Below are 17,560 nucleotides of genomic sequence, written 5' to 3'. Positions count from 1 at the left end.
TGTGCTACAACTACTGAAGCCTGCGTTCCTAGAGCCTGTGCTCCGGAACAAGAGAAGCCACCGCAAGGAGAAGCCCATGCACTGCAACAAAGAGTAGCCCCCGCTTGCTGCAACTAAAGAAAGCCCGCGCGCAGCAACGAAGATCCAACGCAGCCAAAATTAAAATAAAATAAAATAAATAAATTTATAAAAATAGTTCTCCCTGCAAGAATGGCCTGGTTGCTATGGGCATGGGAGCCTCACCTTTGGGGCCAGAAGACCCTAGTGCTTAACCTTCTGGAAATTGGAGCCTGCACTGGGAGCCCTCCCTAACTGTTTCAGACTTAGGCTCCCAGGCAGCAGTGTTGTTTCTGCAGGAACTGTCTTCTTTGCTGTCAGGCGCTGGGAACAAAATCTGCATTTCTTTCTTGTGCCGTGAGGGTTCCTGCTTCAGTTCCCAGGCACTGCTGTGGGCCCCTTATGAGTGTTGTCACTGCTGTTCTGGGAGCATGACGTTGTTAGGCCTCAGTAGACACTGGAACAACACAACACTGCTGGCTGGTGGCCTCTGGCCTTCTCGAGAAATGCCCTGTCTCAGCAGACAGCATCTATGAAGTATGAGGTTTGGTAAGAGAGACCTGGAGACCCTGGAAGAGATTTTCTTGTGAAATGGGGTTGGCTGGTTGCTAAGTATACTCCAGTCAGATTGGTAGATTTTATACTTTGGTTGGTAGCTGGGGTCAATGAGGGCTCAGGGGAAAAGTTAATGAGAACACTCACACTTGCTTTTCAGCTAGTCTTGGTGGTTGCCATGACGCAGAAGTTAGAGAGGGAAGCTCCAAACGCTGGAACTGAGGTCTCTGGGGCCTGAAGTGGAACAATCAGAATTCCCATGGCTTCCACGGCAGCCTGAAAGTTTAGAGTGTATAGAGAGAAACATATTTGGTTCTTAATGCTTGTCTGTTCTTCAGGCTAGTGGCTCAACTTCTCTCTCATTCCTCATTCGGTGTTCTAGCCTTCTGAGCCTTTTCCCCTTCAGCTTAGAGAACCTTAGGCAGCCTGGAGCCACAATCCTCCCATTTTCCAATAGAAGATAGAAACTCAGTCACTTTCAGCTCTCTCTAGAGGTCTGTGACAGAGAAGCTTCAGGTTTGTGTTAATGGTGCTTTGGGGCTTTGATTTTATTTCCTTACTGCCTGCAGCCATGGCTTAGAAATAGAGATGTTGGGATTTCTAGGACCAGGGCTGAGGTGGAGGTGACCTCTCATGGGCTTCCAGAGGAGGCCAGGCCCTTTGCTGACAGGCCTGTCTGTGGGGTACTGCTGCTCTTCAGCTGGATGACGTTTGCCCAGCCGACCTCTCTCTCAGGTACAGCGTTCTCCTCTTCCCAGCCCCGCCTCCAGTACCCTACTCTTTTAGCAAGGTATAGGCTACTCTGGGGAGCTTGTGGGGAGGAAGGAAGCCTGCCCTTCTGATAATGGTTGATCCCTTTTATTCTCCAAAAGGGGTGGAGTGGGGTGTGGGTAGATCATTCCTGCCTGTCTCCAGCTCTCTTGCCCCTCCTTTCAGCTTTGGCCCACCATCCCCACTTGTGCCAGACCGCCTGGGATGCTGATGGCCATCACTACCCCGGTTTCTTCTGTCCTCGGCTCTCTGATACCCCGGAGGAAGCCTACTGCTGCCACCTGCAGGCTTTAGGGGGCTCCTGCTGCACTCGGTCTGAATTTGAGGCCTTGCACCAGGTCAATCTCTCTTGCCCTTCCGCCTCCTCACGTCTTCAGGTGAGAACTCCAACCCCAGAGCCACTGGCACACTGATGGGGTGTTCCAGTACCTGAGGCTCTGTTCCTAATTTCTGGAGTGGGAGGCTTGTAGCTTACAGACCAGTGGAGGGACAGATCTCAAACATAAAATCGCGTAAATACATGATTACAAACAAATCTGTGAAGGAAAAGTTCAGGGGGCTGTGAAAGCAGGTGACAGGAAGTCATTGTAGGTGTTGTGTGGTGGGTGGGGTGGGACGGGTGTCAATACTGAGAGGATCTTGTATTCTGGATTACACGTATTATAGTTGGGGTTTTCAATCCTGAATCTGTCCACAGATGGCTTCAGGGTACCTGTGAGCTCCTTGAATTTGTATTTTCAAATTCTACACTTTTCTGGGTAGGGAGTTCTGGGCTTTCTCCAGACTCTCAGGGGCTCTAACCCACAGGCTGCAGTAGCAAGAGCGCGGCTTGGGCCAGCATCCTGATACCCTCCCCTCTCCCATAGGGCCCCGGGCCCGCTTCTAGCACTGGGCCTTTACAGACTGCTGCTCGTGGCCCTGATGACTGCAGACCTCGTGCATTTCTGCCGCGGTCGGGGCCGGGGCCGAGATCTGGGCCGGGACCTGGGCCGGGACCAGACCTGAGCAGCCACGGGCGCCCCTCTCGGCCTTCCGCCGCGCGCCCCCTGCCGGTCTCAGCGGGAACAGACTAAGCGCGCCTGGGGCTTCTCTGCGCCTGCGGACCCGGGCCGAGCGCCCTGCCCCTCTTCCCGGCGTGCTCTCCCCTTGGCCCCGCCCCTTCTCTACCACCGCCTCTGACGCAAGACTGGGGCGGGGCAGCCGACAGCGGATTCCCGAGTCTAGACCCACCCCTCTCCACAGACTGCGCCTGCGCGCGCGCTTGGGACGTCCTCTGCGCGATGACCGTGAGTGGTCCAGGGACCCCCGAGCCCCGGCCCGCCGACCCCGGGGTGCGTACCCATCTCCCTGCGCCATCACCACTTCGCACCTGCTCTGACCATTCTCGGCCCTCCTCCCTCAATCTTGGCCCTCCATGGGACCCACCCGCGACCCCCAGGCTCCTCTGCCCCTAGCTCCCCGGCTCACCCTGAGCCCACCTCGGACGTTTCCACCCCTTCCCTCCACAGGCCAGCTCAGTGGAACAGTTGAGGAAGGATGGCAACGAGCTGTTCAAATGCGGGGACTACGAAGGCGCTTTGACGGCCTACACCCAAGCCCTGGGTCTGGGCGCAACGCCCCAGAACCAGGCCATTCTGCACCGGAACCGGGCCGCCTGCCACCTCAAGCTGGTGAGCGAGCCGGCTGCTCTTCCCCTGGCCTACCCGGACCCCTGTCGGCGCACCTCGCCGCTCCTTGGGCCCCGACTGGACATTCGCCTTCTCAGGCCACCCACACTTGTTACACGTCTTTTGGGTCTCTAGGTGGTGGGGGAACCTGGTGACTAAGGAAAACAACTTTGTTGCCCAGTTGTGCCCGAAAAAGGAGATGACCAGCCTCTCAGGCCTGTTCTTCTCTTACAGGAAGATTACGACAAAGCAGAAACCGAGGCATCCAAAGGTAGGGGAATGTGGCCCTTGTGTGGAGCTGTGGGACTTCTGGGATGGGCAAGGATTCTGGGACCACTGCACCGTCACTTTCTCCTCCTCCTTTCACCCCTGAAACACATCTGCCTTTTTTCTTTCCCACTTCCTGGGGCATTTCCTTTTCCGCAGCTACCCTCACCTTTTCTGAGGCTGAAGCCCCACATCCGTCCCCCCACCTTCCTCTGCCCCTCGAGATCTTTCCCTCCTGCTCTTGCCTGGAGATGGTGGCCTCATGGGTGCTGACAGAGCTCCTGTTTGTGCTCAGCCATTGAAAAGGACGGTGGGGATGTCAAAGCACTTTACCGACGGAGCCAAGCCCTAGAGAAGCTAGGCCGCCTCGACCAGGCTGTCCTTGACCTGCAGAGATGTGTGAGCCTGGAGCCCAAGAACAAAGTTTTCCAGGAGGCCCTGCGGAACATTGCGGGCCAGATTCAGGAGAAGGTGTGTGAGTAATTGAGAGAGCGAGGCATTGACCAGTGGTAGAAGGGCACTGATAAATGGATCTGGATCAAGTGTGTAAACACAGTTCTCTGGAAGGGGGATGCTGATGGCAAATGACCTTATAGAATGATGCTCAACCTTGCCAGTGGTTACGGAAAAGCAAATTAAAAGAACAGCAAGGTGCTGTTCTTTTTGGTGGTCTGTTTGGCAAACATTTAAAGTTTGTACACATTGCTAGAAGGAGGGAGACACTTTAAGGGGTGAGGTTGTGGGAGGACGTGGGCTCGTTCATGACAGCTGGAGGGGGTGTAAATTGGTACAGCTCCTTTGCAGAGTACTTTAGCATATTTTTGGAGTATAATTGCTTTACAATGCTGTGTTAGTTTATGCTTTATAACAAAGTGAATCAATTATACATATATTCCTATATCTCTTCCCTCTTGCGTCTCCCTAGCATATCTCTTAAATTTTTAAGTGAGCATGTCCTGTGATTCAGTATGTTTACTTCTTGCTATCTCCCCTAGAGAAGACTTGCCTGTGTACACAAGCAGGTGTGTGTATGTTTGTTTCAGCCTTGTTTGTAGTAATGAAAAATTGGAACTTGCCTAAATGCCCAGCAGTAGGGGAATGGCTAAATAAACTGAGCGACATCCTTACTACAGACTCCTATGCAGTAGTTACTAAGAATAGGCAGATCAACACATATGGACGTGGAAAGCTGACACTTAAGTGGAAAAAAAAGCAAAACATATAATAACGTATAGTATGATACCGTTTATGTTAAAATGATCCCCCCCCACCAAATGCACTCAAAATAATACCATGTTTTTTCCACGGGTACAGTTGGGTATGTAAACACAAAGAAAAATATTTTAAAAGACATGCATCAAAATGATGACTGTGACTGCTAGGGAAAGGAATAGGATCGAGAGGGCTTTTCAAAAGAGATTTTGCTTCATCTGGTTGTTTTTTTAAATAGACATTGTGTGATACACATTTAAAAATTAATTTAGGAGAAAATAATCTAAAGATTGTCATGAACTATTATCAAGCTTGAATTAGCCAGATAATTTGGTGTTAAAATTCTGACTCAGTGAAAGCAAGTAATACGATGGCAAACACCTTATCAAAAGGTTGAGACCTGGGAAAGCAGACTATTTTACTCTCAGTGTCAGCTCTGTCTGATCAGCTGGGGCTCCTTAGAATCCTGTGTTGAGAAGGATTAGGAAGCAGGTTGCCTGGGCCTAGGAGAACGTGTTGTGACATGAACCACGTCTGCCATGACTGCAGGAGGGGAAGCGGGGAGCGGCACACATGCTAGGCATGTGCTGCTATCCACGCCCAGGAACCTAGGGAGGGAGAGGGCCTAGGATGAGCTTGGTCATTCAGATTATTTTTAAACAAACATCAAAAAGAGAATCCTTGACTTAAAAGGCGTGTCAGCAGCTACCTCGTGACTTGCTGGCTCCCTTGCAGGAGGTATAAATGCTGGTTCAGCGCCACGGGCAGTGCACCCAGGCTGCCACAACGTACATGGCCCCCCTGGGAGTGGGTTGCCTCATGGCTAACAGGACGCCACCCCTTCTGAATGGCCCTGCCTTCAGCATCAGTGCTGCCCCCGCTGCCCAAGTGGGAAATAGCTCAGAGAAGAAAGCTGCGGGGAGTTTGGGAGAAGCTGCCAGGCAAGTCTCTTCCTGCCCAAGGTAGCTTGGTGCGAGGCCTAAGCCCAGGCATCCTTCTGTGCCTCCCAGAGTCAGGAGCCAGGCCCTGGGAGGAGCCAGAGAGAACAAAGAGGGAATGTGTTGTCTCCGGTCAAGAGAGGCAGTTCCTCCCATGCTTTGCTGATTTGTCGTAGGTGGGTTACATGTCTTCGACGGATTCCAAAGTGGAGCAGATGTTTCAGATATTATTGGACCCGCAAGAAAAAGGCACTGAGAAAAAGCAAAAGGTATGGAACTGTGTGAGTGGGAGCTGAACTCCCCCAGCGCTGCCCACCCGTCCCTGTATGCTGATGTTGGCCCTGGGAGCCCCTGCTGGCCTGGCCTGCTGCACGTCGCTCCTTAGATCGGGCAGCTGGGCTCACAGAGCCTGGGTGGGAGCTCAGAGGGCCTGGGGCCTAAGTGTGAGCGAGGGAGAGGGAACCAGTGTTCCCGAAGCACCTTGTTGGTGCTTAGGTCCTGTGCTAGGAGTTGGGTGTACAGAGGTGACTGAGGCACTATTTCTGCCCTTCAAGCTTTGCCAGGGACTCAGGACTCCATTTATTCTAACCCTCAATGCCAAGAGCAAGCTCTTTTCTCTACTTACAGAAGAGGAAGCTGAAGTTCACAGAGGTTAAGTTTATGGCCAAGGTCACTCAGCTGCTAAGTGGAAGCAGTGAGGTCCAGAGCTCAGGGCATCTACTTGCCCTGCCCCGTGCCGTGTACAGTGTTCATGTTATGTGCACTTCCTTTGACGCAGGCATCTCAGAACCTGGTGGTGCTGGCCCGGGAGGATGCTGGAGCTGAGAAGATCTTCCGGAGCAACGGCGTTCAGCTTTTGCAGCGCCTGCTGGACACAGGAGAGCCCGACCTGATGCTGGCAGCCCTGCGCACACTAGTCGGCATTTGCTCTGAACACCAGTCACGGGTGGGTGGGGCGAAGGGTCTAGTTACTGCCCCAGTCAGTCTGTCTGTCCATCTACTCTTCCACCTCTCATCTTATAAGGTAAAATATAAGGAGATATGTAACGAGAGGCAAAATTAAAATGACACAAAAAGACCAACGTGGTTTGGGACAAAGTGCGGCCAGGAAAGAGCGAAAGCAGCCCACTGACACCCTGAGCACTTTGTTTTTTCATTTATTTTATTTTTGGCTGCGTTGGGTCTTTGTTGCTGCGCATGGGCTTTCTCTAGGTGCGGCGAGCGGGGGCTACTCTTCATTGTGGTACACGGGCTTCTCATTGCAGTGGCTTCTCTTGTTGCGGAGCACGGACTCTAGGCGTGCGGGCTTCGGTAGTTGTGGCTCGTGGACTCTAGAGCTCAGGCTCAGTAGTTGTGGCGCACAAGCTTAACTGCTCTGCGGCATGTGGGATCTTCCCGGACCAGGGAACTCTCCTGCGGCAGATCGCAGAGACACCTGGTCATTGATCCCCTCATTGTCCGTGTGGTAAAAGCAAGCTGCACGGGAAGAACAGGGTACCTGTCCCTCCCTCACCATCAAGCTGGCATTTCCCTTGGACAGGGGTCCTCACAGTGCTTGATGTGGTCAGTGATGTGACCCACAGCATCTTTACCATCGAGACCAGGTATGTAGGGCAGGACCCTGAGATGGTTCTCAGTGTAGACTGTGGGTGTCCTACACAGAAGGTTCAACAAGAACAGCCCTGCCCCAGGCCAGTGTCACAAAGTCCATGCTCTGGCTCTTGCCTGAACTGACTGGACCTAGGGAACAGGGACTTGACCCTTGGTTGCTTTTAGAGGAGCCCACAGTTCCTAGATCAGGGGTGGAAATGTGAAACATTCTATGAGCACTTCAGGCCAAAATCGGGCTCTATTTCTGGGTCTCCCAGGACTAGGAACGGTGAAGCCACGTGAATTCCACCTGCCTCCTCTAGCCTTCCTGCCCATCCCTGTTGTGAATGAGGATGGACCCAAGTAGACCTTCGGGGTTTTTCCAGCTCAGAAATGGGCATAGAGGCCTTGTGGTTCGTTCCGTGTATGTCCACATCCCCAGGATGTAGACAGAACCTCAGGGTTGGTATCAGGGAGGAATGAGGTGTCCCTGGGCCAGGTAGTCAGGTAGCTTTGTCCAGGCTTATGTTTCTCCTTCCTGGGGAGACACGAACCAAAGCAGCTGCCTTCAGAGCCACAGTATTCCTTGTCTTTTCTGATTGGAGCCGAGGAGAGAGAGAGTGGGGGAATCCCCTGGAATGTTTCTTTAGGAAGCCCTTCCAACAAGATAATCCTGGCATTGCCCCGGCCTCACCCTCAGCAGGCCCACTTCGCTTTCATGGGGAGCTGCTCTTTCACCCACGTTTTCTCCCCTCTGGCCACCCTCTCTGACCCCCAGTTAGGGATCTCCACGGCTGCCCTTCACCAACTGGAAGCTCTGCCCACTTCTCTCCCACCCAGACAGTGGCGACCCTGAGTGTGCTGGGAACTCGGAGGGTGGTCTCCATCCTGGGCGTGGAAAACCAGGCCGTGTCCCTGGCTGCCTGCCACCTGTTGCAGGTTATGTTTGATGCCCTCAAGGAAGGCGTCAAGAAGGGCTTCCGTGGCAAAGAAGGCGCCATCATCGTGGGTGAGTGGAAGCAAGTCTATGTCCTGTGGTGTGGCTCTCGTGGAGAGGAAGGGGCTGAGCCAGCCAGGCCAGCTGCAGCCGCAGGTTGTTCAGGAATACGGCTTGTTGACAGTATCTTACTCGAGGTTCTAAGTAGCCAGGGCGCCTCGGGGAAGGCTGGAAACCAGTGCTCAGGCTGCAGGTCCCCTCTCTCTACTGGGGAAGTTGGGGCTAGGCCACTGGAGAGCCCACTAATGTCTTCTTGTTGCCAGATCCCGCCCGGGAGCTGAAGGTCCTCATCAGTAATCTCTTGGAGCTACTGACTGAGGTGGGGGTCTCAGGCCAAGGCCGAGACAGTGCCCTGACCCTCCTGATTAAAGTGGTGCCCCGAAAGTCTCCTAAGGACCCCAACAACAGCCTCACCCTCTGGGTTATCGACCAAGGTAGGTGATAGAGTCTTAAAAAGAGAGAGAAAGGGAATTCCCTGGTGGTCCAGCGGTTAGGACTCTGTGCTTTCACTGCCGAGGGCCTGCGTTTGATCCCTGCTCCGGGAGCTAAGATCCTGCAAGCCGTTGTGGCGTGGCATATAAGTAAATAAATAGGTAGGTAGATAGATAAATAAATACAGAGAGACAGAGAAAGATCAAGTGTGTGTTGCATCTTGCTCGGGTAGCTGGGCCTGCTCGTCTCCGGGAGGGACTGCACCCAGCGTGTGTCTGCACTGAGGTGCATGCGGCCTGCACTGTGCCCTTAGGGAACGTTGGCCCCTTCAGCCGCGTTCATGTGCACGCACATTGAGCGGGCCCACGAGCAGGTTAACAGGGAGGCCGGGTCAGCTTTCTGTGTCTGAAGTTTTTTCAATGAGTGTGTGTTACTTCTATATGCAGGGCGAATATTCTTCAAGTTTAATATATAAGTCCATACTGCTCTTTTCCCTTAAAAGGTAAATTAGGAAGGGTTGGCAAAGTCCCAGCCTGAGTACATCTGTCGGGTACTCATCTTTTCTTGTTATCCCAATTATCCTATGAGGCGTGGATGTTGTTTTCCCCTTCAGTTTTACAGATGAGGAACCTCCAGACCCTACAGCATTCACCCCCACGGGCAGCGCCTGCATGCAGACCTTACTTCTGAGGTCCTTGCCTGCCCCCACGCCTGCCCCCAGCCCACCGGCTTCTGTGAGCCTGTCTGCACTCTGACCTCGTGCCAGAGTGATCCTGCCTTTGCATGCATCTCCCAGGAAACCTCTTCCCTTTGCTTATAGGGGTTGGAACTCATGTTCTGCTGTCTAAATAGGGTGTCTTTTCAGGTCTGAAAAAGATTCTGGAAGTGGGGGGCTCCGTGCAGGACCCTCCCGGGGAGCTCACAGTGACAGCAAACAGCCGTATGAGCGCCTCCATTCTCCTCAGCAAGCTCTTCGATGACCTGAAGTGTGATGCCGAGAGGGAGAACTTCCACCGACTCTGTGAAAACTACATCAAGTAAGGGAAGCCTCCTATTGCCAGGGTTCCTGCGAGAGTTCTCACTCTTTGGGGAGGGACAGCAGTGAAAGGTTTCCCACAAGGAGAGCAGCCTTGAGGAAGACTAGCTGGGGCCAGACAGGGTGGTTCCAAGGGCCACATCTTGTTCCAGAGTGACCTCCCCAGGGACATTCTTTCTCAAATCAGTTCTCTAGTGCAACAGATGTCCTCAAGCACATAGCGTTCACTGAGCACTTACTGTGTGTCCGTTCTGACACAGCAGTGCAGCATGACAGTCCTTAAGGAGCTCACAGCTAGGAGAAGACAAGTCAGGAAATAAGCAGCACAAGTTCAGATCTTAGTGAGTGCAGGGAAGGAGACAACAGGGTGGTGTGAGTGAGAGTGACCTACATTAGGTGGCGTGTCATCAGGGGAGGCTCGAATGAAAGCCTCGATAAAGAACGCCAGCGACTGCCATCTAGAGGATGTCCTCGTCTTCCCATTGGCAGTTTTTCTTTTCTTCTTCTTCTTTTTTTGACTGCTCCATGCAGCTTATGGAATCTTAGTTCCCCGACCAGGGATCAAACCCGGGCCCCCTCGGCAGTGAAAGCCCAGAATCCTAACCACTGGACCACCAGGGAATGCCAGCAGCTTTTCTTGCTGTTGCTGCCCAAGTAGTGCAGATGCCCAGCCAGTGGAGGGGAAGGGAGGGAAGGAGAGTCCCCTTATGCTGGCTTTGATGTGACAGCTGCCACCCTGTACCCCTCAGGAGCTGGTTTGAGGGCCAAGGGCTGGCTGGGAAGCTGCGGGCCCTCCAGACGGTGTCCTGCCTCCTGCAGGGCCCGTGTGATGCCGGCAACCGGGCCCTGGAGCTGAGTGGCGTCATGGAGAGTGTGATCGCTCTATGTGCCTCGGAGCAGGAGCAGGAGCAGCTGGTGGCCGTGGAGGCCCTGATCCACGCGGCCGGCAAGGCCAGGCGGGCCTCGTTTATCACGGCCAATGGCGTCTCGCTGCTGAAGGACCTGTACAGGCGCGGCGAGAAGGACAGCATCCGCATCCGGGCGCTGGTGGTGAGACGGGTGGGCCTGGGCTGGGCAAGCGGGCAGCCAGGCAGGGGCCCCGGGCTGGCTGGTGTCTCAGGGTGCAGCATCAGCACACGCTGGGTGACAGTATGGGACGTGCAGGGCCTTGTCGAGGCCGGAGGCAGGGGCCCTGGCTCCTACTACCACAGGGCTCATGGTCGGGTCAGAGAGATGAGCCTCGTACAGAGAGGACACCTGAGAATGCAGGGCGGCCCGGGCTGCCCGCTGTGGGCAGTGGGAGCGGCTCCAGGAGGAGACGATGGAGGACACGCTGGGCAGGCAGGTCAGAGGGCTGTGTGGACAGGCTGGGCCAGCAGGCAGCCCCAGGAGCAGGTGGTGTGGGGACTGCCTGGCCTCCCTGAGCCTGTTGCAGCCCTGCACCTTGAGGAAGCTGGTCCTCCTCCTCGGAGCACTTAGTCCTGGGTTTCTCCATTCCGTGAGGATCCTGGCCTGGGCCAAGGTACCCATCTTCTCCCCACACGGATCTTAGCTCCATCTGTAAAGAGCTTCCTTCTATGACATGGAAAGGAACAGCAAATCCCAGTGTGATTGGGCGGGGTTGGGGCCCAGGCCAGCACGGTGGTCAATATGTCAGTTTCTACCAGATGCCATGTCACGTGGCCACCCCAGTAGGTGATTTTGCTGCCCAGTGCTCCAGGTGGTAACCTGGTGGCGGTGTGCATGGCCTCCAGAGAGCCTGGCAGAGTGCCCGGCGGGGAGCCCACGCCAGCTGTGGAGGAGCCCTGCTCTGCCTCCGTCCCTCGGCCAACAGCTGGTTCTCACCTCTTCCACCAGGGACTCTGTAAGCTCGGCTCGGCCGGGGGGACCGACTTTAGCATGAAGCAGTTTGCTGAAGGCTCCACGCTCAAACTGGCCAAGCAGTGTCGAAAGTGAGTCATTTAGCACTGTTGTGGCTCCCGGCCTGTCAGCCAGACCTCAAAAGAGGAGGGTGGGGCCTCCTCACTGCCCTGTCCTCCCCCAGGCAGACCCTCCTGCGCTGCTGCGTGAACTGCTTCTGTCTGTGGCGGGGATGCCCCAGCCCCTGGCTTTTCCCCCTTGGTCCTGGCGTACCCCTCCTGTCCCTCCACCTTTCTGATGGTCATCTGTGCCCTGCATGCCCCCAGGTGGCTGTGCAATGACCAGATCGATGCGGGCACTCGGCGCTGGGCGGTGGAGGGTCTGGCCTACCTTACCTTCGATGCCGATGTGAAGGAGGAGTTTGTGGAGGATGAGGCTGCGCTGAAGGCTCTGTTCCAGCTCAGCAAGGTAGCTCCATGGGTTCCTGCAGCCGTCCGGGGACACTGTCTAGGATTAGAGCTTACGGGGCTTTCTTGGCAGGTCTTGGCCAGTGGCTTTTGTGACCCCACAGAGAGGGGGGCTGGTAGCCCGAGTGGCCGCTCTGTGTGGCCTGGGTGTACTGGCCTGCACTAGCAGGGTCGGAAAGGACGATCTCTTAGGAGGAGTTGGGGTGGTCAAGTGTGTGAGCTCCTGAAGTCTGGGGCCACCCTCGGGCCTTGGCAGTGCCCAGATTCATCCTGGTGCCCACGTGGTCCAGCTGAGGGTAGAACTGGGAGCCTGGGCAGCGCTTATCCCGGTGCTGCTCTTCCCCCCGGGATGGCCGCTGATGGCCCCTCTGCCCCCGGCAGTCCGAGGAGAGGTCGGTGCTCTTTGCAGTGGCCTCGGCGCTGGTGAACTGCACCAATAGCTACGACTACGAGGAGCCGGACCCCAAGATGGTGGAGCTGGCCAAGTACGCCAAGCAGCACGTGCCCGAGCAGCACCCCAAGGTGAGGGGGCTGCTAGGAGGGGTTTGGGGGCCTCCGTGTCACTGGGGCCAGTTGACCCGCGACATCCACAGCAGATGAGCCTTCTGTTTAAGCGGGTTCCTTCCCTTTGTTTTCATGCTCATCATTTTGTGCCGTGAGGAGGGTTCCCCTTTCCCTGCCTGATCAGACGGGGCCCCTGTGCTCAGCTGCCTCCTCCCCCAGGACAAACCGAGTTTCGTGCGGGCTCGGGTTAAGAAGCTGCTGGCGGCTGGTGTGGTGTCGGCCATGACGTGCATGGTGAAGACCGAGAGCCCTGTGCTGACCAGTTCCTGCAGGGAGCTGCTCTCCAGGTGAGCCTGCCCCAGCTACACCAGACCTGCTGCAGCCCGTCAGCCTCCAGGCTGCTGATGGAACTACAGCGGGAGCAGGTCCTGGTGCCGTGGGCCCCTCAGAGCAGGGGGCCACCTGCATGGCGCCCTTCTTTTGCTGAGCCCAGGAGTGGAGGGTCTGCCTGCCAGAGCCAGCACAGCCTTCTCCCCACAGGGTCTTCCTGGCTTTGGTGGAGGAGTTCGAGGACCGCGGCACCGTGGTTGCTCAGGGAGGGGGCAAGGTAAGCGGGCTTACAGACTCCTTCTCGATGGCATATAAAACATCACTGAGTGGCTGCTACACCAGAGATCAGTGTTGGGTGTGGGACGGAGAAGTGTTATTAGCGACCAGCAGGAATGTCTTCCTGCTGAGTGAGAGATGCTGGGGGCCGGGGGGTGGTGGTGGGGCTCTTTAGAGCCCCGGACTTTGTGCCTATTAGGGTCCTGAGCTCTCCTCCTTTCCCTTGTGTCATTGACCTCCATGGCTCTGGTGCCGGGCACAATCCACATCTGTCCCTTAATAGTTGTTTCGGGAAGTGTTTGGGTAGCTTACTGGGAGGCCTCAGAGAGATGAGAGGGTGGGAGTGGGAGTATCATTGTCAAGCCTGGGGAGAGAATGGCGGGGAAAGGTGAGGGCAGCACAGTCAGGGCCTCAGAGCCTCGTGGTTTGGGCCTTATGTTCCCGGGCACATCTTGGACACTGATGGGCTTGTCCCTACAGGCTCTGCTCCCGCTGGCCCTGGAAGGCACTGACGTGGGGCAGACGAAGGCAGCCCAGGCTCTTGCCAAGCTCACCATCACCTCCAACCCAGAGATGACCTTTCCTGGTGAGCGGGTGCGTGTCTTTCTGCCCCAGCGCTGGCCTGTCCTCCACGCCCTCACAGGGCCCTGATGGCCTTTGACCCGAGCTGCGGCTCCTTCTTGGGGAAGTGTCAGCTTTGCTGAGCCCTGGGGGTGGGAAGGGCAGGCTTCTTTTTGGGGCTGGACTCCCTCCCATCTGCAGGGCCGGTGGGGTTGGGGGGGCTGGGGCGCATAGCCCTGACAGGTGGGTGCGTATCGCAGATCTACGAGGTGGTGCGGCCCCTCGTCTCTCTCCTGCACCTCAACTGCTCCGGCCTGCAGAACTTTGAGGCACTCATGGCTCTAACAAACCTGGCAGGGATCAGCGAGAGGCTCCGGTAAGGTCCCTTGGGATGTGGGGCCTGGGCAGGGCATCATGGTTTGGACCATCCCCAGGAAAGCACTTCACAGCGTGGAAAGCACTCCCCAGTCACTCACTTATTTGCTCCTCATGGTGACTCCTCTGTATCTTACAGCAGAGGAGACAGGCTGAGAGACGTGACTTGTGCAGTGTCCCGTGAGATAGCAAGGGACTGGGCGATGACAGCGCAGGCCCTGGAGTCAGGCTGCCTGGGTTCAAATCTTGGGTTCACTGTTTATTAGTGTATAACCTCACAAGTAACTTAATCCCTCTGTGCCTCAGTTTCCCCCTCTGTGAAATAGGATGGCTACAGTACCTAGCTCGTGGAGGAGCAGCGAGGAGGACTAAATGAGAAAATACGTGTAAAAGCATTTACTACATAGGTGCCTGGTTCCTGGCAATGTGCCCAAGCAGTACAGATTAGCTATTACTGCTGATTGTGACCTTGGGCCACTCAGTCTCCTCTTCTGCAAAATAGTAATAATGATAATCACACCTGCACCTTCACTGTAGGGCTGTAGCGCGGATTAAGTAAGGTAGTCCGAGTGCTGGGTCAGGGTGAGGGCTCGAAAGTTAGGTGTTAGCATTGCCATCATCACCACCTGGGTCTCCTAACTCCTACTTTAGAGCATTTCCCAAGGTCCTGTGCTATTTCCTAGGCCCAGTTAGAAGGCTGGAAACCACTGCCTGGTGGTTTCATCCCTGGTGCAGGAGGGTCTTTGGATATTGCCCAAGGAAATCCTTGGCCCCGGGTTTGATTGTGTGGGGAAACAGGGGTGGGGGTGATGGATGCCAGCGCTCTGGTGATGCCGACCCTCCACCCTTGGCCCCACAGGCAGAAGATCCTGAAGGAAAGGGCTGTGCCCATGATTGAGGGCTACATGTTTGAGGAGCATGAGATGATCCGCCGGGCAGCCACCGAGTGCATGTGTAACTTGGCCATGAGCACGGAGGTGAGGGTTGGTCCAGGAGGCGGTCATGGCAGGCAGGCACGCAGAAGTACCTGTCCCTGGCTGGCCTTTGCCCCAGCTAACCTGGTGCACTCCCCGCTTCCGGCCACAGGTGCAGGATCTCTTTGAAGCCACGGGCAGTGACCGGCTGAAGCTGCTGGTGCTGTACAGTGGAGAGGACGACGAGCTGCTACGGCGGGCAGCTGCTGGGGGCCTGGCCATGCTCACCTCCACGCGGCCCTCGCTCTGCAGCCGCATCCCCCAAGTGGTCAGTGCCCCTTTTGGGTGGGGCAGGGGAGGTGGGCCAGGAGCCCCCAGCCAGGGTGTGTGAGTGAGTGCCCTGCCAGGGTTCCCTGATGCTCGGTGGTCACGCTGCCCTGTTTCCTGCAGACCACACACTGGCTGGAGATCCTGCAGGCCCTGCTTCTGAGCCCCAACCAGGAGCTACAGCACCGGGGCGCTGTGGTGGTGTTGAACATGGTGGAGGCCTCGAGTGAGATTGCCAGCACCCTGATGGAGAGCGAGATGCTGGAGATCCTGTCAGTGCTGGCTAAGGGCAAGGAGAGCCCAGTCATGAGGGCTGCCGCCGCTTGTCTGGGGAAAGCAGTGGAATATGGGCTTATCAGACCCAGCCAGGATGGAAAGTGAGGACCTGCCTCTCACACACGCTACCTTTCGCAGCACAGGGAGCGAGGACAGACATGGCCTTGGCTGGTGGGTGCTGGGGTGTCTCCTGCCCAGCTGCCCTTTGATGTCCTCTGTTCTGAGTCAGGGGCCACGTTCACAGCTCTGCTCTGCCAGCACTGCCTCCAGCCTCACGCAGCAGGCAACTTTTCCTGTACTACTTAGCTGGGAACAGGGAAGGTGCGTCCTAACTCAGCCTGTGGATTTCCTGCACTGGGAAGGACCCAGCTGTGAGCCTCACCAGCTGTGAGCCTCACCTGAGCCTGCTGGCAGGACCACCCCTCATCCTCTAATAAAAAGTGTGTGGAACTTAAGTATGTGCCCAGTCAGTGGGCAGGGATGGCTGGCTGTGGGCCAGAGCGTGGAGCAGGATCTGGGCATGGCTGAGCGTGTGTGGGCAGCTTTTCAGCAGCACAGCCACCTCTGTGGAAGGAATCCAATGAATTCCCACCTCAGGGCCCGCTGAATTGCCTTTTAATCCTTGTAGAGGGCTAAAGGGTAAATGTAAGCAAATCAATAAAGTATCCAGTCGCATGGAAACACAAGCATTAGGCTTTTCAATACTTCTGCCTTTATTTATTTACGGCTGCTTTGGGGTCTTCCTTGCTGTGTAGGCTTTCTCTAGTTGTAGTGAACGAGGGCTAACGGGGGCTACTCTTCGTTGCGGGGGCTACTCTTCGTTGCGGTGCGCGGGCTTCTCATTGCGGTGGCTTTTCTTGTGTTGGAGCACAGGCTCCAGGCACGCGGGCTCAGTAGTTGTGACTCGGGGGCTGTAGAGCGCAGTCTTAGTAGTTGTGGCGCACGGGCTTAGTTGCTCCGCCGCATGTGGGATCTTCCTGGACCAGGGCTTGAACCCGCGTCCCCCTTATTGGCAGGTGGATTCTTTAACCACTGTGCCACCATGGAAGCCCACTTCTGCCTTTGTATTGAGAGTTTTCAGTGACCTCCAGTCAGGCAGAGCTCGGGATATGGGGGTGGGAAAGCCCTGAGGGAAGCTCCAGTAGCTGAGCGGGGTTGGAGGTAAGCTTGGACCGCTGCGGGCATCCCCACCTGCTTGGGCGGGTGGTCCCTTGAGAGCCTGCTTCCGCTCTCTGCAGAGCGGACTAAGCCCAGCTTGACTCTCATTGGCTTAACGGAGGTAAGTGACAGATCCCGAGCCAATGGAAGGTAAAAACTGCTCAGCACCCGCCTAATTCGGGTGATGCTTCTAGGGCCTCAGGCACGCGCGTGTCTAGTAGCTAGCTGCCGCCATCCCAGACAGAGAGGACTGACAGGCGGCGCCCGTCACTGGGGTCGCTTGTCGCCAACCCTTCTTTCTGATCGTCCCCGAAGTGTTTCTAATACTGACTCCGCGGCCCCGCGCGTGCCTGCGGAGGACGGGACCATCTGGCCCAACGAGCCCACGCCCACCGAAGGTTTCGCCTACTCCCCGCCGGAGGCCGCAGCGGCCTAGCGTAGGCCTTGGGACCGGTTTGATCGAGCTAGGACTGGACAGGCCGCGGCGGGGATCGCCGGAACCGAGGTGAGCTTGTCCCAAGGCTGTCCTCCCCGCGCGGTGACATCACCCCTCTCTGTGGTGATTGGCCCCGGGGAGGCGGCGGCAGCCAATGGGCGCCTCGCTCAGGGCGCGGCTCTTCAAACCTTTCCTTCTTTCGGCTGCCAGCCAGGTCCTGGGCTGGGTGGTGACTCGTTCCTGGGTGACCGCCCTGCGCCCCGGCCTTTCCTCCTCCCTCAAGACTGCCCATCGGAAGGAGCTGCCTGAGGGGGTGGAGGGCACAGGGTCAAGATTAAGGTCAGAGGCCTCCTAGGGCTGGGATTTGACCCAGAAGGGGTAGGAGCCCAGGCCCGGGTCAAGGAGAGACCCAGGACCTGACCTCACAGGCTTGAAAATGCCAATGAAATTCTGATCAAGCCGAACATGCTGTACGGAAAAAGTGGCCTTACCGTGCCACTCGACTGTGCGTTTGTCTCCCCATTTATGCGTGAGCTCCTTGGAAGTAGACATCG

At 56.2% G+C, this 17,560-nt stretch overlaps 1 protein-coding gene across 2 annotated transcripts; it reads left to right on the top strand.

Annotated features, from left to right (window-relative positions):
- Positions 1-2,629: 2,629 nt before the first annotated feature.
- On the top strand, positions 2,630-15,864 carry UNC45A (unc-45 myosin chaperone A). 2 transcript variants are annotated; one of them, XM_065871084.1, is made up of 20 exons: positions 2,630-2,669; positions 2,892-3,053; positions 3,285-3,321; positions 3,613-3,788; positions 5,644-5,736; positions 6,246-6,413; positions 7,898-8,066; positions 8,318-8,488; positions 9,352-9,523; positions 10,272-10,572; positions 11,380-11,474; positions 11,709-11,850; positions 12,231-12,371; positions 12,573-12,700; positions 12,894-12,960; positions 13,440-13,553; positions 13,781-13,896; positions 14,755-14,872; positions 14,982-15,137; positions 15,260-15,864. In XM_065871084.1, exons 1-20 carry the CDS (start codon positions 2,664-2,666, stop codon positions 15,515-15,517), a joined length of 2,790 nt encoding a protein of 929 aa, XP_065727156.1. In that variant the 5' UTR covers positions 2,630-2,663; the 3' UTR covers positions 15,518-15,864. The 2 variants fall into 2 exon arrangements, with proteins under 2 accessions (XP_065727156.1, XP_065727155.1); XM_065871083.1 differs by having other exon boundaries at positions 2,664-2,714.
- The last annotated feature ends 1,696 nt before the right edge of the window (positions 15,865-17,560 follow it).

This window comes from Phocoena phocoena, chromosome 2, assembly GCF_963924675.1.
Source record: "Phocoena phocoena chromosome 2, mPhoPho1.1, whole genome shotgun sequence".
In the NCBI taxonomy this organism is placed as follows: domain Eukaryota; kingdom Metazoa; phylum Chordata; class Mammalia; order Artiodactyla; family Phocoenidae; genus Phocoena; species Phocoena phocoena.
The sequence above is the reverse complement of the archived record's forward strand: the minus strand, read 5'-3'. Positions and strand labels throughout refer to the sequence as shown.

Bases quoted from the DNA above. Each gene is read 5' to 3' on its own strand.
- UNC45A (XM_065871083.1), top strand. From the start codon at position 2,664: ATGACCGTGAGTGGTCCAGGGACCCCCGAGCCCCGGCCCGCCGACCCC. The intron at 11,475-11,708 runs GTGAGTCATTTA...GCATGCCCCCAG, and splicing joins CTGGCCAAGCAGTGTCGAAA to GTGGCTGTGCAATGACCAGA. The intron at 11,851-12,230 runs GTAGCTCCATGG...TGCCCCCGGCAG, and splicing joins CTCTGTTCCAGCTCAGCAAG to TCCGAGGAGAGGTCGGTGCT.